Consider the following 26,121-nt stretch of genomic DNA (forward strand, 5'->3'; position numbering starts at 1 on the left):
CCTTTACCAGTTTAAGAAATACTTTCTTATCCCTACCTTCCAGGTCCTCAGAAATCCCTCATTATTTAATTTGCTCCCACATGGAAAAGCTGGTTTTTATTTAAACTTACAATTAATTGTCTTTATCTGTTCATTATACATAAATTATATGTCTGTCCCTAAGCTATATTCATAAATTCATGTGTGTATACTGTAAATAAAGAGATAGAAATGCATAGATGCATAAATAGATGGATATAGATAATAGATAGGTGATAGTATTTAATAGTATTTAGTTGATTTTTTCCCCACTTCACTTTTAAAAAGTTTGAAGATATCCTTTATTTCATTATGTTTTGATCAGTCAGTCCCCTTGTTGAATTTTAGACTTTGGGAAAGTTGGCCATGTAGCTAAGTATTTTTGTTTGTAGGGGTTCTCTCCTCCTGCTGAGTTCATTGAAGAGTTAAGAGTCCTTGCCTGTCCCCTGCCCATCCCACCCTGCTCTGTGGTGATATGCATTTTCACACTGATGCATCTATATTAAGGTTTCCTTGCTGCTTGGGAGTCACAGGAGTTGAATGTGATGGGTTAAGTATTTCTTCCAATTTTATGGAATTCTCAGCCATTTACTAAAATTCTGCCTATCTTGCCTTCTCTGTTTCTTCCCTCAATGCCATTTCTTGGTCAGAGGTTAGATAAGCTCTGTTGATTTTTCTTTCTGTTACTCTTCTCAGAGTTTGCACTTACTGGTCCCTTTGTGGAATACCAAAGGTAATTCCTTCAGATTACTCTTCAGCTCTCTTTGGTTGAACTCAGTGTATTATTTGAAGGGTGTACTGAATTTCTCCTTCCGTTTGTTTGCATTTTACATTTCTAGAAGTTCTATCTATCCCATTAAAAAAAAATATTTATTTAGATGTTGATGGGCCTTTATTTAATTTATTTATTTATATGCGATGCTGAGCATTGAACCCAGTGCATCACACATGCTAGGCAAGTGCTCTACCACTGAGCTGCAACCCCAGCTCCTCTATTCTATCCCACTTTATATTTGTCTCATCACATTTTATATCACTGTTATATATTTGTATCTTTTCCTATCAGCCAAATTAAGCAATCCTATTTAAGTGGTATAGCCAGGCTCCGGGATCTGCCATTTTTGGAGATCTGTCATTTGTCCCTTTTGTTTTGCTGCCGCATCACTCATTGGGCTGCTGTATTTCCTCCTGTGATTTTTCACTGTGAATTCCTGTTTCTCAGCTCTCTCTGGGGAAATTCTGTAGCAATTTGACTGTGTAAATGTGTTACAAAGAAATTTGCATTTGTTTCTACTAGGTGCCTGGGGATACTAGCGACCCAGATAGTCTTTAAACTAAATTCTCCATTGAGGATTTCAGGACACAAGTAGAGTCAATCTCATCCCAAATCCGTCTGTGGGCCAACTTATGTTCACAAACTCTTGGGCAAATTGGTTTTTAAGTTTTTGTTTTTTTTTATCCAGAGTTGAGTGCAAGATGAGCGAGTATTCTACTATAAGAATTTGGTCATAAGGACTAATTTTTCATATACACTAAATAAAGTAGACATACACAAGGAGGTGACTACAATGCAGCTCCTCCCCTGGCCTGAGACCTTAGAGTGGTAACCTTGGGTGGATGAATGAAACCTGCTTCATATTTAATGACTTATTTCCTATAGATTTTGTACTTTGTCATCATTCCTGACAGTGGAGACATTTTTCTTATTATGTTAGCTGCACATCTGATATTATTCTTGTTTACTTATTTTATCCATCATTTTATCGCATACTATCTTAGAAAGTATATTTTATTGAAAAATCATGTCAGACCCAAAGTTAATTTTGGGGTGTATGCATATGCTGGGGCATATTGTTTGTCTATCTGCTTTGTTTTTCTATTTGTTAGAAGGAAAAAATGATCAATTCTGAAGTAAGACAGGTCTGGTTTCTAACCTGTCACAAAGCTAGCAAGTAGGGGGCCATGTGAGTTAATTGCCTTCTCTGAATTTTGATTCTTGTGAGTGAAAAACAGAAAGCCCCTACTTTACATAATTTAGTGTGAAAAAAATTAAATGATATTTTATTACCTAGGGTTTTCTTAGAGGGAAACAAAAAGTTTCATCTCTTGTCTTTTTTCTGCTTTTTAAATATGAATGTGTGTTTCTTTTGATTCCACTGCCTCATTTAAGGTCGAAGATGTTTGCTAAGACAATGAATGAATGAACTGATATGGATGTTTGTTCCTCCTTCTAAATCATTTTGCCTAAATATTTGATCCTGGATGTGCAATTTAAGCCAGTTAAATAATCTTTTTGTATAGAAGAAAACAAACTTCTCACCTCACAATAACCTTATATGACTGAGTAAGTGCTTTTTGTATGCAAAGGAGTTAGTTTGTTGCTTATGAATGAAAGATTTCTAAATATGATAGTGATGTAAAGAAGCTTAGGGACAATTATAAGAATTATAGAATTATAATGTTTTACAATGTTTTGTAGAATATCATTTTAATTAAATATGTAATATTTAAATGAGATTAAATAGGAATTGATAGATTAAATAGGATTTGAACATGCATTGTTCTAGAAGTGATAGGTTCACACTGCAGAGGAAAATAGATAATAATGTAAAAATAAGGTCAACATAATTTATGCAAATAAATTATAGTAACATACAAGTAGGTCAATAGGTGAAACATTTGGTCAAAGTCACTCATTATTATTAATCATGCTTTTGTGATTCCTCTTCACAGAGCAACTTTATCATTTGTGTTGTAGAAATTTTTAATTAAAAAAAATGATATATTTTTCTCCTTTCCAACATAAAACTTAAGCCATTCTGTTTTCAGTGCATGTGATTGTGCTTGATATTGACTGATAAGCACATTGCTCATAACGAGAGCAAACTGCTACCTGTCTTCAGTGCTTAAATAGTGAGGCACATAATATAATCACATTTTCTTTGTAGATCAATATTTCCACCTCTATCTACAATGGTAATTTTTAATGTTTAATTATTTCAGATGGTACTTTTTGCCTCCACATCTGTAATACCCAAATCCATTTTAAACTTTTTGTAGTGATCATTATAGATATTGCCTTTGTACTGAACATTGATTCAGTGGTAATCTGTAGTTTGTGAGGTAGTTCACTGTCGCATTGAGTATTCCTGGAGTACCATGGAGATGTTGTATATTGTTGTGCATGTGTACATGTATGGAGTGGTTCATTACTTCCTGTGCTTCAACCCATTCTAAAACTGCCGGCAACACCATTACTTTCCTATGGTCAATGTGGAGTAGACTTGGATCCACATGACCAACCTGTTAAAGTTCTAGGTGAATAAGAAAGAATCTGAAGGAGAGTTTCCAGCCTTCTTAAGAATATGAACTGTGTTGTGTGCAGTAAGAAAACTGAATGATTTATTTAACTTCCTTTATGGCTTTCAATAATATAACTAATAAATGAATTGGGATTATTTAAGTTTGGTATGTTTCAAATATTATCTTACATCTGTTTATGCTTAGCATGTCATAATTTATGGGATAGCCTAGATAAATTATTTTAGTTTTATATCATATCACTATTTTGGAAGTGTGTATGCACCATTGCCTGTATTGCATAAATAAAGAGTTGTTTTAAACCCATTTTTTTATATCTCTAAGGATTTATTGATCTTTAGAGTGAGAACTGGTGTTTAAACTCCACAAACAAATAATACACTGAGCTGAGGGAGAATGAAAACCTGAATGTGGAATATTTGTGGAATGTAGATAAAGTAGAACTGAGAGAGAACTAATATGAAATGCATGTATTAGAAAATAAAAAGAAACATCTCAAACAAATAATCTAAAATACCATCCAAAGGAACTAGAAAAAAAGAGGAACCAACAAAAACAAAGCAAAAAGCATGAAGAAAATAATAAGAGTATGAATATAACTTGGCAAAATGAAAAGAGAAAATAGGTAGATAAAATCAAGTGGGAGAAAAACCTATTTTTTTGATGAAATTAATAAAGTTGACAAGAATCTCCTAAGACTTGAAAAATGAAAAAGACTGAAAAACTAATATTAGAAATAAAACAACAGAGATATCACTACAGGCCCTATATACATCTAAAATAAAATAATACTATGAGCAATGCTTCTTACATAGGTTTAACACATTAGTTAAAACAAACTAATTCCTCTGCACAAGCTGGTACAACTCACCCAATGTAAAATAAATTATTTGACTTTCCCCTGTAACTATTAAGGAAATTGAATTTGTACAAAGGACTAATAAAAAAAAGGAAATTTCCAGACCCATATATCTTCACTAGATGTCAATCCTATAGATTGTCTTGCAGAAAATCAATTTTCAAGCCTATATGAGTATAATACTAAAATAAGACAAAGATATGTGGATGCTAACACACAAGGTGAGGGTGAGGTGAGAAAAGGAGGGGCACATGAATGGGAAACACAGTGGAATGAATCTGACATAACTTTCCTATTTACTTCTATGAATACACCACAGTGAATCTCCACATAATGTACAACCTACAAGACTCAGGATCCTAATTAGAATGAGATATACTCCATGTTTGCATAAACATGTCAAAATACACTCTACTGTCATGTATAACTAAAAAGAGCAGATTTTTTAAAATAGTGAAAACTACAACCCAATACTAATAACGCATATAGGGCACAAAAATTCTCAATGAAATATTAGAAAATAGAATTCAGCAAGATATAAAAATAATTGTATGCCATGAGTGTTTTTTTCTTTTTATGTCAAGGACGTTAGAATGTTTTTTTTTTTTAATTTAAAAATTAACAAAATTAGTTCATAATGAAAAGCTAAAAGCTTTCAGAAAACTAGTAATAGAAACTTCTACCTATTTTTATAGAGCACTGACAATCATCTACAGCTTAAAAACATACTTACTACTGAAGGATTGAATGTTTGCCCCCTAAATTTGGGCAAGGAGGTCTTTTCTCTCCTCTGCTATTCTATGTAATTCTGGGGGTATTAGCCAGTGAAATAAACAAGTTAGGGAAATAAAAAGGCATAAGATCTGAGGAGAAAAAATTAGAATGTTCAATGTAATTGTCCACTTTAACATACTCCATACTCAATCTAACCATCTCTCTTCATTTCCACCGCTAATTCCCTTTTCCAAGTCATAATCAACACTTATCTTGAAGAATAATATAACCTCCAAATTGATTCTCCCAATCTCAGCACTGCCCACCTCCCACTGATCTCCAATTTTTTTTTTTTTAATGTGGTGCAAAGGATCGAACCCAGGGCCTCGCACATGCTAGGCAAGTACTCTACCCATAAACCACAATCCCAGCCCCTTCCAACTATTTTAAACCAAATTACTTCTGTGTCTAAAATCCTGTCCTGGTGTTCTATGTCCCACAGAATACCTAAGAACTGGCTGTCAAGATGTAGTGTTGCATAGGTTTTGCTCTTCCCTGTGTGACCCCACCTTCTATTTCTCCATCCTTATTGACCTTGAGCTGCAATGACTTTTTTTAATTCCTGAACATCCTAAGCAAATTTCACCTCAAACTTTTGCACTTGATGGTCCCAACTCCTGGAATACTGTTTGTTCATCCAAGTATACACAAAAATTACTATTTTCCCTCAAAATTCAGGCTGTGCTCAAATGTAATCTCAAAAGGCCTTCTTTATCCCCAAATTATTCTCTGGCATAACTTTTGTTTAGATATTTTCTGCTATTATTCTGTCCTACTACACTGTGAACATCCAACAGGCACAGATTTTTCCCTTTAACATTTTTTCCTCTTCTCACATTCTCCTTAACTCACTCAATTATTTTGTCCTTAACAGAAGTATAAAATCTTTAATTTTAATTTGGAGTTCACATGTTTATCCTTTCCCCTTATATTCTTGCTAGAGGGTGTTGAAAACCATCCTTCTAAAGACCAGCAGAAAAATACTATCTCAAAGAAAGATAGGATAAATGTGTACACTTAGGCTAACTGAGGAAAATTTCCTCCATTGAAATCTGTTAACAAGGGCTCAATACATTAAGTGGAGCTCTATAGTTTTAGGAAAAAAATATATAGATAGATAGATAGATAGATAAACTCTAAGAAAAAGCACAAATCAAATAGGACATATGAAAAAAATCTACATATCCCTTCACATTTATGGTTTAATTCAGTGTAAAATCACAGTTTAAATAAAATTTTTTACTAGGGAAGAAAAACCAAGAGATATTAAAAATAAAAAATCCTGTGGAAAAGAAAACAAAGTTATGAGATGAAAGATCATCAACATATAGTAAAAGAAAGTTAAGATCGAAATACCTAAGGCAGGGTTGGGGGAACGAACTTGAAATGATCAAGTCCTTAACTTCAGCGGTGGAAATCAAGAACTGGGTGCCCACACTATTAGGAACTTCTGAAACCTCTGACTGGATATCCTACCACAGCCCACATCTCCTTTCAGAGATTTCAGTTTTCACAGAAAATGATCATGATGTTTGCTTTGGGATTGAATAAAGCAGAGGTCCAGCTGATGTTGTGGTGAGACATTGTACAGAAAATCAAGGCTTTAAAACAGTAAGATGAACAGTAACCCTCCCTCATGTTCATTTCCCTCCCAGAATACCCAGAACATCAATAAAAGATGCCTTTGAGAATAAAAAAGATAATCCCAACAAAATATCCCTTTAGATACCAATATTTGGAAGCTCCTCAGACCACTCAGTCACATCTTTACGGTGTCGCCAATTGAAGTTTGATCACGTGTACATGGCTTCCACCGTCATTTGGATGGTACACATAAACGAAAAAGGAAAGCTCACTACTAAACAAATGCAAGGAAGAATTAAGAAGCAGCAAATATGAAGCCATGAAACAGAACCTAAACTGAAAAAAAAATGTTACACAAATTCCCAGGAACAGGAAGAATAGAAGTTGTAGGATGATAACTGTGAACATGTTAAATCTCAGTGAATTCATATTGGAACAAGAGGATGCATGAATTCAGGAGCGATATAGTCAGATTAAACAGAAAATTAGAGATTATGTAATCATATGATCAAAACATTGTTGTTTTATTTAAATGAGTTTTACAAATGGAGGGGATGGATTTCATGATAGGTATATAGAATATTGGGAAATTTTTAAAATTCATTGATAAAACTTCAGGAAATGCTAAAGATTATACAAGATGGAGATGTAATCATCCTCATTAGCTCATGTATGAATAATATTTCAAAGTAATAATTTTGTGAATATCAAATTTTGACTCTCTAAAAGTTTGTAATTAAGCACTCAGCTGTGACAGTTTAAAAAATATTTATATTTTTACGATATTAACAGTTTTGAGGAGTATCAGTCAGGTATTTGTACGCTACCTCACTATTGAGTTATTTTTCTGATGTTTTTCTCAAGATAAGTGAGAAGTCATATATTTGGGGGACCAGGTTAACTAGGATCAGTGAGTCTGCTGACTCTCCCTCAATCATAGGTGCAGGTAGTTTGTGAGGCTTCTCCTCTGTGAAGTCTTTCTTTTACCCTTGCTCTACCCTATGTACACTATGTTCTGGAGAGAAACCATGGTGCACAGACCACAGTTAAGAACTGGGAGTTGTACCTCACCTCCTTGAGGATGAAGTATATGCATAACTAATTGGAATTAGTTATCGTGCTGTAGTTTTGTCTGTTTCTGCCACTTATTTATCCAGACCATTTGGTTACATCAATGAGGGATCATGGATATTTATGCATAGAACTAAAATTGGATACAACCTTACTGATTATGTTTTTCAATTGTCAGTGGTTGCTACTTAAGTTTGTTTCTGTGATCCCTTTAATTTTGTCCCTCAATTTTTTTTTTTATCAATTCCTCATATCCTGATCCCTAAAAAATGCTTCAGACTTATCTTATACATTTTCTTTCCAAGTCCTCACATCAGCTGCTTTTCCTGGGAGCTCTGGTTCATTTTATTGGGAAGTAATATTAGAAACCAAGAACCCTAGTGCTCCGTGTGCTATTACCTGTGATGTGATTCCATCATACTACCACTTGTTACAGCAAAGCCAGTCAGAGGAAGCTCCAGGGCCGGCTACCAGGTGAAGGTAGAGGGAAAACTGTGGCCAAGAGCTTTTATTCTAGTTTTCATGGGAAGGAATGGGATAGGCAAGCCAAAGAGTTAGGATTAGCTAGTGTGAATTATTACAGTATCACTCCATGGTATAAGGACTTTCCGTGGTTACCTAATGGATGGTTCTGAAGTGATTAGGGCAGATGACTAACACCCTGGAATGTGAGCAAGGTGGTTGGGATGTAGATTTAATCAGATATCAGGAAAGGGAATCAGCCAGCCTCTAGCCATGACATCATAATCTAGATCAAAAGGGTATTTAATTTAATCACATATTTTACAGGATATCATTTTTTAAATATCTCTCAGCTGAAAGAGTGTGTATCTATCTATCTATCTATCTATATGTGTGTGTGTTACTATAATTATCTTGTAAATCAGCATTATAACAAAGGTGACCATTTAGTTATTTCAGTAAATAAAATATTAAACATTTCAGAAATATAAACACAGATTTTTACTATTATTAATATCAATATTTATCAGTGATATGAATCTTTTTTGGAAAATGATATTGTTGGAGACTCTAGTAAAGGAAATAATATTAAAATATTTTTACCTTGCAATTTGAACATATTCTAAGACAAAAAATTCACTCAGATGTGCTTTCTATAATATGCCAAGAAGTCTTGTTGAGACAACATATTCAAGCATGATTGATTAGATAATCAAATTCACTGAGTTTTTGTTTCACACAGCCTTTGGGATAGCTGTTTATCTGAATCAATTAGAAGTCCCCTGACAGAGTTAGGCAAAGAGTAGATTAAGCAAAAAGAAATGATAGATCCATTACTGTCTTATTGTGAAAAAATAGGAAAGAACGGGACAACACATGTGTACGTCCAGCTACTTGGGAGACTGAGGCAGGTGGATAGTAAATTTGAGGTCAGCCTTGACAACTTAGCAAGACCTTGACTCGAAATAAAAATTAAAAAGGACGGGGGGTGCAGCTCATTGGTAAATCACTACTCAGTTCAATCCCCAGTACTGAAAAAAGAAGGAAGGAAGGAAGAAAGGAAATAAGGAAACAAAATAGAGTAGAGGGCAAACTTGTTCGAAGGTATAGAAAACTTGATCCTGAGATTCATTATGGACATGCAAGGGACTTATAATAGCCAAAGCAATCTTTAAAAAGAAGAAAAGAGTCGGAAGATTGACATCTGGTTTTAAAACTGTTTATGAATAGACAGAATTCTAGACATAATTATGGCCATAAGAATAGGCACATAGGTTAATGACACAGATTTGAAAGTCCAGAAGTAAATTCTTACATTTACAGTAAGTTGATTTTTAGCAAGATTGCCAAGACCAATAGATGACCCATCTTCTTCTCAGAAAATGGTGCTGGGACAACTGGATATCCACATGCAAAATAATGAATTTGAATATCTTCTTCATACCACATACAGAAATCAGTTCAAACTGAAATAAATATTGAAACGTAAGAGCTAATACTATAAAAGTCTTTGAAGAAAACATATATATATAGCATCATAACAAGGAATTAGGCAATGGTTTTACCAATGTTACACCAAATATGTGAGAAACAAAAGAAAATTAAAGTATACTTCACAAAAATTAAAAATGTTCATTCTTCAAAGGACATTTAAGAAAGTGAAAAGATGGAAACATATGTTTATCTAGAATATATAACAAACTCTTGCAACAGAGAATAAAATAGGCCATCAAAAAATGGTCAAATGAAAATTCTTTAAGAATATATACATATGTGTGTGTATATCAATAAGTGTATATATGAAGTTTGTGTATATATCAAGTAACATTAAACAGGGGTGAGAGGTGGGAGGGAAAAGGAAAGAGAAGGGAAATTGCATGGAAATGGAAGGAGACCCTCAGGGTTATACAAAATTACATACAAGAGGAAGTGAGGGGAAAGGGGGAAAAAAAACAAGGGGGAGAAATGAATTACAGTAGATGGGGTAGAGAGAGAAGATGGGAGGGGAGGGGATGGGGGATAGTAGAGGATAGGAAAGGTAGCAGAATACAACAGACACTAGTATAGCAATATGTAAAACAGTGGATGTGTAACTGATGTGATGCTGCAATCTGTATACGGGGTAAAAATGGGAGTTCATAACCCACTTGAATCAAAGTGTGAAATATGATTTGTCAAGAACTATGTAATGTTTTGAACAACCAACAATAAAAATTAAAAAAAATAAAAAATTACAATGAAATTCAAATCAAATACACAATGAGCTTTTATTTAATCACTATTAAAATGGTTATAGTCAAAAAGCCAGATAATAACATGCATTACAGAAGTTGTGTTCAAATTGGTTCCCATTCATTGATGGTAGGAATGAGAAATGGTGTCACTACTTTGGAAAACAGTCTGGCAGTTCCCAGTCCTACTTGTTATATGTCAAAGAGAAACCAACATATATCTCCATAGGAAAACTTGCACAGAGATGTTTACAGCAGCATTGTTCATAATAATCAAATAGGAAAAACAACTAAAATTTTTATCAGTGGGGGAATATATACATATAAACTATGATTTACCTATGAAGTTAAGTGTTATTTTATCAGTTAAAAAAAAATGGAGTATTTACACAGGTTACAATATGCATGACCTTGAGAACATCGTGATAAAAAGCCAGACAGTAATGACCACAAATTGTATGATTCCATTTATGTTAATGTCCACAGTATGAAAATATAGAGAGATGGAAATTAAATTAGTGAATGCCTAAGTCTGAGATACAGAATAGTAATTGAAGGGTATGGCTATTCTTTAGAATAATGATACAAAATCCTAAAATTAATTATGATGGATGCATATTTCTATAACCATACTAAATGTCATTGCATTACACATTTTAAATGGCAAATTTCATGACATGCACATTATATCTCAAAAAGGATGTTTTAGAAAACAAGAAAATATAAGTTGTATAGATCCACATATCCATCATCATTCCTGTAAATAACCATCCATATTTATAATAAGTAAAACATGAGTTTATACAGATGTCTCTATCTTCCATTACCCAATCTAGCTTTCTTGCCCTTGCTTATTTATAAACTCTCATTCCATCAGTAAGAAATATGACTTCCCCCATACATCATTCATTATTGAATTTTCTCATTTTATTAAATATATACAGCAATATTAAAATTGCTAACCCAAACCTTGATATGATACAACTTTATCAACTTAAACATAGTATCATGTGCTGGGAGTCATTGAAATAGAAATAAATATTTGTAATGCATTTAGTTCATTTAGTTGCAGTCTATATTTCTTGTTGGGATACCTCAATTGCCTAAATGATTTTAAAAATACATTAAGATTTACTCTTTTTTTTTAAGAGAGAGAGAGAGAGAATTTTTTAATATTGATTTTTTAGTTTTCGGTGGACACAACATCTTCCTTCCCTCCTTCCTTCCTTCCTTCCTTCCTTTCTTTCTTTCTTTTTATGTGATACTGAGGATTGAACCCAGTGCCCTGTGCATGCCAGGTGAGCGCGCTACTGCTTGAGCCACATCCCCAGCCCAAGATTTACTCTTTGTGCTCAAAAGTTCAATAGCTTTTAACAAATGTATGGAGGCAAGTGCCCACTATCGTGATATCACATAGAAGAATTCCATTCCCCTATACATCCTCTGTGTTTCACCTATTCAACCTTTTCCCCTTCCCCTGAACCCTGGGCAATCACCAGTGCTTTCATAGTCTGTAGTTTCCAGAATGTCACATAGAGAGAATCCAAGTATGTAGTCTTTTCAAACTGGCTTCTTCCTCTGAGTGATATGCAATTGAGGTTTTTGTATCTTTTCATGGCTTCCAGAGCAGACTTCATTTACCACCATCCCTCACTGGAGTGATACATTTGTTACAACTGAGAAGCCTACATTGACACATTATCTCTATGCCTTTGAACAGCTACCAAGATAAAAGGCATTTCTGTGTCAATAAAAACAAACTGCTGTATAATATTTCATTATACAGTTGTACCACTATTCACCTGTTGAAGAACATCTTAGTTGGTCACTCAATGATGAATACAATGGCTATAAACATTTGCAGGGATTTTTATTGTAAATACATTTCCAAGTCAGTTGGGTTAATAAGACTAGAATTCTGGGATCATATAAAACTAAGTTTGACTCTTGAAGAAACTCTCAAATTCTTTTTGGAAAAAAAAATGTTTGGCCATCTCTTTTTTCATTTAACATGATTATTTAACTTTGATTTAGACCCTGTGCTAAATGTTTGGGAGAAAACTGAGAAAAGATACATGTTCCACCTTCAGAATTATGTAGAGGATGCTGGAGAGGATGTGGAGAAAAAGGAACACTTTTACAGTGTTGGTGGGATTATAAATTACTATAACCAGTATGGGAATCAGTATGGAGGTTTCTCAAAAGACTAGGCGTGGGTATAATCTAGTTATACCACTTCTCAGTATTTATCCTGAAAAATTAGTCATCATACTGCAGTGATACACACACATGTTTATAACAGCATAATTCACAATAGCCAACTATGGAACCAGCTTAGGTGTCCATCAATAGATGAATGGATAAAGAAAATGTGGTAACTATATGCAATGGAGTTTTGTTCAGTCATAAAGGAAAAGAAAGTTGTGTAATTTGCAGGTAAGTGGATAAAACTAGAGACTATGATGTTAAGTGAAACAGAACATATGTTAAGTCAAACTCTAGTCACGAGTCATATATTGTCTCTCATATGTGGAAACTTGAGAGGGAAAAGGATAGAGAAGGTAGGGATAGATCTCATGAAAACTAAAAGGAGATTCGTAGAAGAAAGGGACTAAAGGGTGGGAGGCACAGATAGAGCTGGAAGTGCTGGGGTGGGACCAAACTCTATTGTTATATTGTGTGCATGTACTTATACATAACGACAAATCCCATCATGATGTACAACTATAATCATCAATAAAAAATATGAGAAAAAAAAACCTATAGTAGAAAAAAGTGTGTGTGTGTGTGTGTGTATACACACACACACATTTGAAATAAATAATTGCAAGTGCTATAAGAGCTATAATAACATGTGTAGGTATTTAAAAATTAGAAACTATTGTCATTATTGTTTCTACCTTCACCACTTTATCTATTCTTCCTTAGTTGTCAAGGGCGCTAACGGCATTTCCTATCTCTTAAGCTGTAATTTCCTTGTTTCTTTCACATAAAATCAATACACTTTTTTTGAGAATTTTAATATTTATTTTTTAGTTTTCGGCGGACACAACATCTTTGTATGTGGTGCTGAGGATCAAACCCGGGCCGAACACATGTCAGGCGAGTGCGCTACAGCTTGAGCCACATCCCCAGCCCTCAATACACTTTTCTGATTGCTATTCTCTCTAGTGTGTGCATTGTTTCCACTCCTTCCTAACTTTCTCATATCCATATTTCAGGAATTTCTGTACCTACAATATTTGACGGCATTCATTTTGTAGAATGTATAGTTCTCATCTCCTATGGTCCATGTCGTCTGTTTGTGTGTGCATGTGTGTGTTGTGTGAAACATAATAGTCTCCAAGGCAGGTATGCTAATTTTTTCTATAAAGCACATTTAGTATTTAAAACAAACTTTCTTATCACATTGATGCTAATTGATGGGGTGTGCAGTAAGTCTTTTAAAACCACATATTATTATTCTTTGCTTAATGTAAGGAAGAGAAGGTTTTATCAAGATATTTTTTATATGTGATTTCACAGGAGCACCAGTTTGAATTTTTGTGTCTTAAAAAATAAGATAACAATATCAGTTCTTTCTTACCAGGCAATGATATTTAGGACATTCAAGATGTGACTAAGGGCTGGGGCTGGGGCTCAGTGGTAGAGTGCTTGCCTACCATGTGTGAGGTACTGGGATTGATCCTCAGCACTAAGTAAAAATAAACAAAGGTATTGTGTCTTTTTAAAAAACAAAAGATGTGATGAAAAACACTTCAGTTTATGGTATTCTCTGATTTATAAGAATAAATCATGAATTTATTGTTGATGCAATTCATTAATGCTGCCTTTAAATGTTTTGGGGGACAGGAGGGAAGAACCCCATATGGAGACATGGAAAGAGTGTGGCAGGGCTGACACAAATGTGAACAACTAGAGATCAGAAAGGAGCCAAAGTGCGGAGTTATTTCCCTTCTTATGCTTCCTGCTGCCTGCAGCTACCAATTTAAAAATTTGCTTTTAAAACACCAGGTAATTTGGCCAGATGCAATGGTACACACCTGTAATACCAGCTGCTGGAGTGGCTGAGACAGGAGGATCACCAGTTCAAAGCCAACCTCAGAAATTTTGGGAAGCCCTTGTCTCAAAATAAAAATAAAATGGGCCGAGGATGTGGCTCCGTGGTTAAGCACCCCTGGGTTCAATCCCCGGTACCAAACAAAACAAAACAACCCACAGAAAGTATGGTTAGTCCAACACACTCAACTTTAGTAAAAGTAGCTTCTGCAGCAATACCATACCTCAGTGCATTCTGGAGTGTACGTGCGCAGGCGCCTATGTGCGAGCCTTTGAACAACATGGAAATAAGTGCTGTTACTGAGCTTTGGGGCAGTTAGTTTCTGCTGACTGTGGGAACTCCTCTTTGCATCAGCAATTTTGTATTTGATTTGGAACTTGTTCTAAACATTCGCCACCAAAGATTAGAAGGCAGACTTGGAGAGAATGAGCAAAGAGACCTTTGATAATAGTGGTATGCTTGTTGCGTCTACCAGAGAAAAAGAGCATTTCCGTGCACACTGAGCAGCTGAACCAAGATCACTGTCCAAGTTGCTGTCGTGGCTTGAGACTATTTTGCAAGATGTCTAGAAATTTTAGTTGATGGGGCTTGCTTATTAAAGTATATTTTCTGTGACAGCAGTTTTAAGACAGTTGACATAGGTTGTCCCAGCTGACTGCCCTGGTTGGCTTTGCATACATTTTATGGCATCAAGTGTACATCAGAATTAAGTTTAGAAAATAATTAAGGAAATAGTTTCTGACATCAAAGAACTTTAGTTCGGTTTGATGGGTAGTCTTCTGAAGGCATTTTTTTCTATCTGTTTTATAAGAATAAAGATCACTGTTTAATTACCTATTCTTATTTGAGTCCTCCAGTGTTTGAGCTATTCTACGATGTAAATATTTATTTAAATGTGAGGTGGATAAAGATTAATTTGATATTTAAGTGACTGTTCCTGTCTAGAATAACAGATTTAGGGTGTATCTTAATATTCATTTAATATCTACTAGTTACCAGGGCACATCACAAATATTAAACTTTAAAAAAAATTGTTACTGTTTTATTTATCATCATTTTGCAGATTTGGAAACAATGGCTCACAGAACTTAAGTAATTTGACAAATACATTAAATTGTGGATATGTGAGTCATTAATAGGTTCCAATTTCAATTTCAATATTGCTTGCAATGTTCAATTTCCCTTTAATAAATCTTTTAATAAAAAATTATTTTAAAATTAATCGATTTTAAAAGATTGTCCTGTTCAACAAAAGGACACTACTAACACTCAGCTTAAATTTTATATATATATATATATATATATATATATATATATATATATATATATAATGTTATTAAACCTGTTTTTCATTGGTACCTGCAGAAATATTTATATGCATAGTCTTTGCAATATAAATTCTAAAACACTGAATCCTCTCATACATGTGGTGGCACTGGTGGTGAGTAATGTAACAGAAGGCTTTGAAATAAAAAAAATAGCATTTATGGTATCATTTAATACTATATTTTATAATTCAAGATCACATAAATTATAATACACATGTAACTTATCTGTATGCATAAAATTTTAATGTTCATTTGAAAAATTTGAATGTCAAGTAATAAGAGTCATATAAGGTTTTAAGTAAAATAAATATTTAAAAAAATTAAATTTCTTAGCACATTGGCCAAAGGAAAATGATTTATATTACCAAGTGCTACTCATGTGCACTTACAATTTTTAATAATTTTATACTTATCTCCACTAAAAGATTTCATTTTTAATTAAAAATAAATAACATGATAATATTACTAAGTTTATGGTATAATGATCTTGTTCTTAAAGTATGCTCATGTTTTATTTATAAAAACTAAATATTTGACAAAAAAGAAGCTTGACAACTCAGTGATAAGTTACTGTCCTATCAAAAGGTTTAGCAAAAGCCACTGGAAGCACACTATTTTCAAATTTTCTCTTAATTATTCCTCAATGTATGTGTTTTGCATAGCTCACACATAAAAAGGGAGTGAGGGAAATAATTCATCCATACGAAAGAGAAAAAAAATTTACATTTGGAGATATAAAATCTAGCCAGGTAAATTGAGTATTTGTGGAAATACAGGGTTCAGATTATATATGAATATGTATATATGGAATATATTGTATATAGTAATACATACAATATATCATATATCATATATGTGTATATGCATACACACATACATATTATATATACATATATATTCCAAATGATGAGGGAAAAGAATGGGTGGGTTCATCAAATGGCTATGCTTTGCAGCAGGTTCAAGAAGACTTATGTGAATAGACCAGGTTATAGATAAAAGCTTTCACCCATCAGCATTCCCCCAGAGTATGCATTATGTAGAGATGATGGCCTTAAAACAGAGCAGTATTGATTTTTCTAATTGAAAATTACAGAATTTGTCCAAATAAGACTCTTTGTGCTCATATCATTGTCCCTGTGATTTTTTTTTCTTTAAATCACATAAGCAAGTAATGGAAGTATTGTTTCCATTGAAAAAGGATAAGAGAAAGTGATTTTGAAAATTGGCAATTTCATTATCATTTTTATTTAGGCATGTAATTCATTCTTTTTCCAAATAGGCAATTAAAGATTTTGAATATGGCTTATTCACAGATTTGATCTTAGACATCATATGCATCATTCATGTGCTGGGTGGGGCATGGCATCTCCTCTGCTCAGCTCTCAGATCAAAAACAGTATGAGTTGGTGGAGGCAGAGATAAATCCTTGGCTAATGAATATTTACTACTGACACTGAGTTACTGTTACATTATCAAAAGCTTGCCATTTCTTAGACAAGAATAGAGTGCACAAAAGTAGGAAGTCTAAAAATCAAGATTCAGAATATGTCCCAAAATACTATGGAAAAAGACTTAATTTATCAGAGTTTAATAACAATATTATTTTGAGAAGTTATTGACCTGCAATTTAAAAATTATAAAATGCTCTATTAATTACAAGTTTGGAGTTGCTTTGCTGTCAACAAAGATTTTTTTTAAAGCAAAAACAAAACCCAGAGGAATAAAATGTATGAAAGTCTAGTATTAGGAAGCACTAACCACTCTTAAAAATCCTGTCTTTCAGGAAAGAACGGTGACCATCAGAAGACAAACAGTGGGAGGATTTGGATTAAGCATAAAGGTAGCCCACCTTTCCAGTCTATCCTTACACAGGCCAAGTGTAAGGGATGAACTCTTGTGTATTTTAATGTTTGCCAGTTAATAATTAGAAAATATTAGCTACAGCAAGCTTCTTAATATTTAGAGTGGGTTGTCAATTAAGTAGGTTCTCATAAAACTTTGACCACCCTTTATCTTTTGCTTGGACATTTGAGAAAAAGTTTTGAGAATTTTAATTTAGCTAGCATGGAATATAACTTATTAACATTCTTTATCTGGTTTATTCTTTTGCATTAAATATGACACTCCATGTACATCTCTTCCTTTAACCCACCAGAGGAAGGAATGTTGACCTGCAGTGAATAGAAGAGATATAAATTTCATACTAACAAAAGACCGGATAGTATATGAAGGATTAGTTTTATTCTGTTTTCTTTTTCTTTAACTGATAACTTTATTAAAGAAGTAACTATATCTTATTTAACCATGCCCCCATTTCATTTATCATAAAACTTTTAGGGCTTTCATTTCTGTATGTTATTGACTATTAGAGATGTACTACACCCGCAACTTATTATCATTTTAAGCAAAAGAGAAATTATGAAAGGAATGGAGATTGTGTAAAAATTGAAGCTAAATCAGCAATTTAAATGCCTTTGCCAATACTACAATTCTGCATAGATAAATAAAATGTAAATTTATATTGATTCTTGGCTTAGACATTTACTTATATGAGTTGAAAATCATTTATAATTCTCAGGTACACATTTCATGAAATTTTAACATAGTTCGCGTTATGGACGCTTGAAAGTTAGAACTCTGAACTTTGTGAATATCAGTTCTGGCCAACTTTGTGAAAATAACCAAGAGGAAAGATCAATTTGCAAAAGCATGATAGTGTCAGAGATGAGAGCATTGCTATATAAAATGTTAGTTTTAATGCATATTTCATATTCCAGCTAAGACTAGGGAAGCATGCAGAACAAATTGCAAGATATAGCAAGTATGCCGTGGGGATTCCATTATCAGTAGTAAGGATTTTTTGGTTTTGATTTTTTTTTTCCTGTTAAGATATTTATTTTGATTATTTTGAAGACTTTATAGGTACCACTGAAGATAATAGAAATTCCATGATTTCATTTGAGTTACACATTTTTCCTGATCTTGTCACTAACTTTATTTTAGCAGCAGAGTCTGAGACATTTTGCAATTTATTTTTTAACCCAACAGTAAAATATTCTTTATTTTGATTAAAAATACCACATTTTAGCTTAGACAGCTTTTAAAGCATCAAAAAGTTTCCTTTATTTAAAGATTTTCATTGATTACACTGAATTGTACTTGAATTTTCATATATCAAATACTTGAAATAATTTTCAAGTATTTATGTGTATCTATCCTTAAAAATAGTAGCTACAAAAGTAATATCTGAACTCTGATCTGTTCCATATAATTCAGATATTTAACAAAAAGGAAATTATTTCAAACTTCTTATATATATACACACATTAATAAATATCAATAATTTTATTTAGAATGGTATTCATTTATTCCAAAGGGAATGCTTTTATGGCTTTTCATTTTCAATTTCTTGTTTGAGTTTTTCTTGTTGAAACGATGTTTTATTCTGTTAACCCATATCAAAATATGATTGTTTATTTTAAATGGCAAGACTATGATACAAATACCTTTTTTGTCATATGTGAATTGAATGAACTGCTGTGCTTATCTATTAACACTATGTTCTTTAGATCTGAGAATTTTAAAATTCCATGTAAGGAACATTACAAAACATTCTAAGTGAGAAGCAGAATTTATGTTGAATCATTTATTGCTGTCAGAAGCAATTCTGAGCCAATAATATAATTATGTATATATACACACAAATAGTTTGTCTTTATTTACTTCAGTTAAGGAATCACTGTTGGCTCACACTACAGGTTTTATACTGAGAATTATTAATTAAAGCTTTAATGTCCGCACTAGAGTTAGCCAAAGGAAGATGGTGTGGTAGATAACTTGAAAAGGCATTTACAAAAATAGTTATGATTCCTATGGGTCTTCAAGTGAATTGCACTTAACTCAGACACAGAGTACCTCATTTTACCTTCCAACACCCTTTTTTAACAGGGTATGGTGGAGCGTAACTGTAATCCCAATGGCTCAAGAGGCTGAGGCAGGAGGCTCACTAATTTAAAGCCAGCCTCAGAAACTTTGCAAGGCCATAAGCAACTCTGTGAGATAATACTGTCTCTAAATGCAATATATAAAAAAGGGATAGGGATGATTCAGTTGTAAAGTGGTGTTGGGTTCAGTTCCTAATACCAAAAAAAAAAAAAAAGTCTTTTTTAAAATCTTGACTGAGTAGTGACAAATATTCTTTTTGGTCAAAAGCACTAAGGTTCTCTATCGCACATTTTTAGAGAAGTCAGCTGAGACAGTGCTCAGTGCTTCTGACAAATCTCAGCTCCTGGGACTTTCCTAACAGTCCCCACTGTGCCTGATGATAATCCCTCAGCTCTCCCATATTGTAATCAGTGCTTAAAAAGTCGATAGGCAACTTTGTGAAGAAGATTCTCGTGTGGGATTTTTTTTTTCCTACTGCATTTTTTTTTAAATAGATGTGCCTCGGTGGCTTTAGGTTGCAGGTAACATGCCATCCCTGAAGCTTCTGTTCATAAATCCTTGATGTCCCTGTCCATGGTACTGTTGGAGATGATGCAAATCAGCTTTTATCTCCATTTACTTTCTCCACCTTGTATAAGACAATTATGAAACTTCTGGAAGAAAAAAAAAATATGTGCAGGAGGGTTAGAAATTGAGGCCATTGTTTGTCTATTCAGTTTAATTACAGAACTTTGATATCTTTCCTTGAATGACTAATGTTAGAATGAGACCTAGAACATATAGAGAATAGCTGACTTCTAAAAAATTCCTGAAATCCCAAGGAATACAAGAAAAAATAAATAGATTTAGCAAAAATGAAATTGCATTGCATTTAAATCTTTAAAATGATTAATTTTTAAAATATGGTTTTAAGTAAGTTTTAATTTATTTTCTTTTCAATTATTATATACTGCCCTCTTTATTATTATTTTAATCCTTGTTAACATTTTTGGTTTGCATTTTTAGGAATTTATTATAAATCTGAGACTCATCTTTGCAAGCCATGCCAATTTTTTTTTTTTTTTTTTTTTTTTTTTTTTTTTTTTGTGTGTGGGGGGACTCTGGCAACCAGGGATTGATATCAGGGGCACTCAACCACTGAGCCATATTGCCAGCCATATTTTGAATTTTAATTAGAGATAGGGTCTTGCTGAGTTGCTTAGTGCCTAACTTTTTCTGAGGCTGGCTTTGAACTAGTGATCCTCCTGCCTTAGCCACCTGAGCCGCTGGGATTATAGACGTGTGCCACAGTGTCTGGCCCATACATATTATTTTAAATTATAATTGTCTAATTATTTTAAAATGCTTATTAAATAATGTTCAAAAGTATTAAGTACTCAGTGTGGAACACAGCCATCCATAAACAGTTGAAACATCAATTTCATTGAGTTAATGTAATTATTTATCTTCATAGATAAATTTATTTCCTAGATACCCCAAAATCCCAACATTTGGTAATAATTTTGTTTTGCATGAAAAAGTAAAGACTGAGATATCCCCAGCCCTTTTTTTATATTGTATTTAGAGAAAGGATCTCGCAGAGTTGCTTAGGGCCTTGCTAAGTTTCTGAGACTGGCTTTGAACTAGTGATCCTCCTGGCTCAGCTTCCTGACCTGTTGGTTTTACAGGCATGCACCATCGTACCCTATTCAAAAAGGACGTGGTGGTACATGCCTGTGATCCCAGTGGCTCACAAGGCTGAGGCAGAAGGATCACAAGTTCAAAACCAGCATCAGCAAATTAGCAAGACCTTAAACAACTTAGTGAAGCCCTGTCTCAAAATAAACTATATAAATATAAAAGGCCAAGGATGTGGCTCAGTGATTAGGCACCCCTCAGTTAAATCCCTAGTACAAAAAAAGAAAAAGAAAGACCAAAATTACCTATATATCCATGTCCATTCTAAATAGAAACAAAACAATCACAAACAGTGGTCTGAGCTCAGAGGTAGTCCTGCACCCCGATGCAGCTGGTGGAGGATGTCTTGATCTGAGAGGTGCCACGCACAGGCTGGTCCTCATTCCTGCCTTCTGGTGGTGTAGAACTTGTTCTCAATTCATAAATAAAGCGATTCTCCTTTGTCGTGGATAGTTTGCCCATGCCAGAATCGTGTTATTTTCTCTGCCTTCTTGTTCCTTATTATAGTTTTTCTGCCATTGCTATTTACAAAGTCTTGTAAGAGCTAGGTGCGCTGGTGCATCCTTATAATCACAGTCACAAGGCTCAGGCAGGAGGATGACAAGTTCAAGGCCAGCCCTCAGCAACTTTGCAAAACCCCTCAGCAACTGGTGAGACACCATCTCAAGGTAATAAATTGCTGAAGATATATAGCTTAGTGATAAAGCACCCCTGAGTTCAATCCCTAGTACCAAAGAAAGAAAAAGAAAAATATCTTTTAGGAAACCAGATGTAAGGAAATGAAATTTGAAAGTGTGTCTTGCACATTAATACCTGGACCATTACTTTTTTAAAGTGACCTTTAAGTATCTTTATATGACCATCTTTTATCTGCAGACCCCGACTCCAAAACCCCAATGTGAAGTTGCCTATCTTCCCCTTCAAGTGCTTTTTACACATTCAAACTTCTGCTCCCAGTTCTCCAGGAAGCCTTGCTGATTTATGCTATTTTTACTCTGGGGTTGCTTTTCTAAGACATTCTCATACCTGCTATAACCCTAGATCCACCTTTAACCATGAACTCCTGATTATTTTCATTATTCACTCTTCCTTATTTAAAATATCTTTCACAATGCAAGAAACTGTGGAGTTTTTTTCTCATTCCTTGTATTAGTTTTTGCTTTTATTTGCATCTCAGTAGAGGATCAAGCTCTTCTATTGATATTTTCCCCAATTTCCACAAAATCCATACCCATGGGTTTCTGCAGTATCTGGGCAAAAGAACCACTAAACCTTTCCTGCTAATTGCATATTCTTGTCTTTGTTCTCAAAAGGAACCTACTTCCTTTGAATTGATCAGATTAATCAAGCTAGCTAGGGTATCATCTATATTTTCCTACAGGTCTTCTGCATCCATGCTGGTCTTGCATATGGTCTCTGGACCTGGCCGGTTTTCCATGGCTGTAGCAGAATTCCTACTGGTATTATCGGGTTCTTCCTTGAGCACTGGGCTTGTCTTCTACCCCTGTAGCCCTTTTGGTCAACTCTTCCTTTAGTGTTCATCTCTGTTGTCTGGACCATCCTGGGAATTACAGTTTCTATAAATAACTCATAAGTCTTTACAACTACATCCAAACATACTGCCAAGATTTTGAATCATACACAGGATCTAATACCTTGTATTTTTCTCAGTCTTAGCAGAATGACTGTGAGGACAGTCACTGTGAACAACCCACTGTCTTGCCCTTCAGAGACCTATTTATTTCCTATATCTTTTAAAATACAATACCACTCATGTGCACATTATACCTCTGGATATTTCCAGGGAAAGAATGTAGTAAACATTACTAGAAAACATATTTTATGCAGTATTTTCCAGCAAACATAACTTTTCCTATGTAAACAATAAGTGATTAATATTCTCTAAGTAAGTGTGTGTGTGTGTTCAAAGGTGATTTCTATTTGGAAATATTAATTCTACAATATCAAAGACATAATTAGTGGTGGCACATGACTGTCACTCCAGCAACTCAGGGGGCTGAAGCAGGAGGATTGCAAATTTAAGGCCAACCTCAGCAACTTAGCAAGGCCCTAAGCAACCTAGTGAGTTCCTGTATCAAAATAAATAAGTAAATAAAAATAAATACATAAATGATGCTGGGCATGTGACTCGGTATTAGAGTGCCCCTAGGTTCAATCCCTGTTATCAAAAATATAATGATTATTACCATTAATCATTTTATTATTTATAAACAATTGCTGATATTTATAATCTAGAGTCATATTCTGAGATAAATATTTCATGTTCTTCTTAATTTGACTTTATTATTTAGCAAGGTATATTACTATTGTTATTCCTTCCAGAGGCAATAAGATTAAATATTAACAGGTTCAGTAATTTACCCATTCTTATAAGTAGCAAACCTGGTATTCAACCTCATGACAAAGCTCTTACTCTGAGAAACTATGCCCTATATTTATAAAACCTGGACTAAATTATCCCTAACATCTACATTTGAGGACACAAGCCATGTTTCCACTATTATTCATAATATGATTTTTTTTAAAAATTGAATTGAATGGATAAAAATAACCAGTATTAAGCAACTAATTTCCTATATTGACAGTTATTAGTAGTATCAAATTTAACAAATAAAAATGTACCTTTATTGTAGATGCAATAAATTTTTGTGTTTTACTTTGTGATTTCTGAGTAAATCTATAAATAATAACTGTTGATATAAGTGGACATTTATTTCAACGGTTCTGACCCTCAATTGTTTTTGCTTGAGTCAGTACAAGTCTACAATAGACAAAATGAATATGTACATTTCCAACATAGAAATAGGGAGAAAAGAGTCAGATAATCAATTTTAATTCAGGATGATGGATTAGTCCCAAGGGTCAGTTAAAACCACAGGAACACTTTACTTGAAAGACCATTTCTTAAAACTTAAACAGCCTTACTGAGATAAAATTCACATACCATAAATTTATTGAATTAAAGTGTAGAATTCAATGAATTTTCATATACTCATGGATATGAGCAACTATCAGAACATTCAATTTCAAAACATTCCATCATATTAAGAAGAAACTTCATAACATTTTGCTATAAATCTTTGAGACCTGCAACCCCACCTCAGCCCTGAGCAACCACTAACCCATTTTCTATCTCTACAGATTTTCTTAGTTGGGATTTTCATATGAAGGTTAACGTATACTATATAGAAAAGGTCATTGATTTTTACCAAAACAAAATTTTGGGCAGATAATAATGGCATCTAAATGGATAATGGTACTTCCCATATTCTTTCAGAGGATATTTTTAGATGCCTCTCCCATACCTGTCCACTTCATCTCTTAACTCTAATTTTCTTGTTGCTGTATGCTTACAAGAATTCTCTTTACTCTTGATGAAAGAATAGTGGTAACGTCTACATATTATTTTTTTCCAGAGCCCAGAATATGCTTGCTTGCTTGCTTGCTGAGCTGATTGATCAGGATAATGAAAATATTGAATTAAAAAGAGTTATGTGTTAAGATTTTCAATCCTCTAACAATATTCAAAGTTTGATTCAGAGGTATTTCACAGTCCTGTTGGCAAAATTGTTGTGTAGAGTCCTTCAAATGCTTTAGACAGGATCTATAACCTTGTTCCTACACAGACAGCTATAACATGAGTTTTGCTTTGGAAAAATAACATTACAAAGTTGAAATATGTATTCCTTGATATCTGGGCTGCAGTTTGGAATATTGCATCACTTTCCTCAGTCTTGGATCCTAACACTCTCTGGAATAATAGTAATTGATTAATCCAGACTTTCTCCAAACTATGTTCTGAGCCCTGGGCCAGGAGAAGAGAGTAAGGAGCCCTGTCTTGACCTCAGGCCATTTACTCTCCAGTCTGAAAGTAGGCTGATCAAATTATTATGTAAATAAATAAAAATCACAGCCATAATTCAATGCTACCTAAGTGAATTTACATCAGGCAGAGAAATACTGGAGGAGGAAACATTTTTCAACAAATTTCAAATATGGGCAGGAGCTTACCAGGTTAAGAATAAGGGAAAAGCATGCCAGTAAATATTGGCATCCTTTGGTGTTCAGAATGATGGAGCTATGGATTTGTGCTGTGCAGGAAAGCTGAGGCTACACAACAAAGGGCTGTTAAGGCCTTTGATTTTTATTCTAAGTGTAATGGGAAGCTTATTACCTACTTTAAAGAGTGCAAGCCACATTATTTGACTCTTACCTGAAAAATCTTAAATTCCCCCATTTAGTTCCTGAACCAAATCTAGTTAACTTTAATAGAGCTGGGCTGCTCTTCACATTTCATCCAATGAATGAAAGCAGAGTCATTTAAGGTTCGAATTCTATCTTCTGAGTTTTGTTTTAAGATTTGCTATCTAATCAATAAAGTCATTTTCTGAGATTAGTTCAAGAATTATTTCAGAGCTCCAAATATCTGATTTAAAAGCACAAAACAAAACAAAAACAAGTATAACAAAAGAACAAAACCATACTTGGACTCAAGCCATTCTAATTTCAGGATAAAGTTTACACATACCAGAGAAATGTTGACAAAATAGGGATTAGTTACATCTTGTCATTAAAAGATAGCTATAAACATGAATGCTGAGGAACAATTGGCATTGAGTTAACCTCAGAAAATCACTATCCCTGCTGCCTGTTCCCTAGAAGGACCCCAGGAATCAGCATCTTTCTGTCCTTCCATTGTAATTTGTTTTTTAAAAAATATAAGCCTTAAGAAAAATTTTGATTTCCTAGTGGAATGAGAGAAAAGTACAA

At 33.8% G+C, this 26,121-nt stretch overlaps 1 protein-coding gene across 4 annotated transcripts in view; it reads left to right on the forward strand.

Moving 5' to 3' along the window:
* The window catches only part of Sntg1 (syntrophin gamma 1), an 828,698-nt gene that overhangs the window by 513,871 nt on the left and 288,706 nt on the right, over positions 1-26,121 (forward strand). For 3 of the 4 annotated variants that reach the window (XM_058574018.1, XM_046428541.2, XM_058574017.1), the window contains one exon: positions 17,492-17,548. The exons of the other annotated variant lie outside the window; for it this stretch is intronic. In XM_058574018.1, the coding sequence (XP_058430001.1) occupies positions 17,492-17,548 (57 nt within the window). The remainder of the gene's footprint in view (positions 1-17,491; positions 17,549-26,121) is intronic. 4 annotated transcript variants of the gene reach the window in all.

Source organism: Marmota monax, unplaced genomic scaffold (genome assembly GCF_021218885.2).
Source record: "Marmota monax isolate L192 unplaced genomic scaffold, Marmota_monax_Labrador192_F-V1.1 WCK01_AAM20220418_F8-fsc00044, whole genome shotgun sequence".
NCBI lineage: Eukaryota > Metazoa > Chordata > Mammalia > Rodentia > Sciuridae > Marmota > Marmota monax.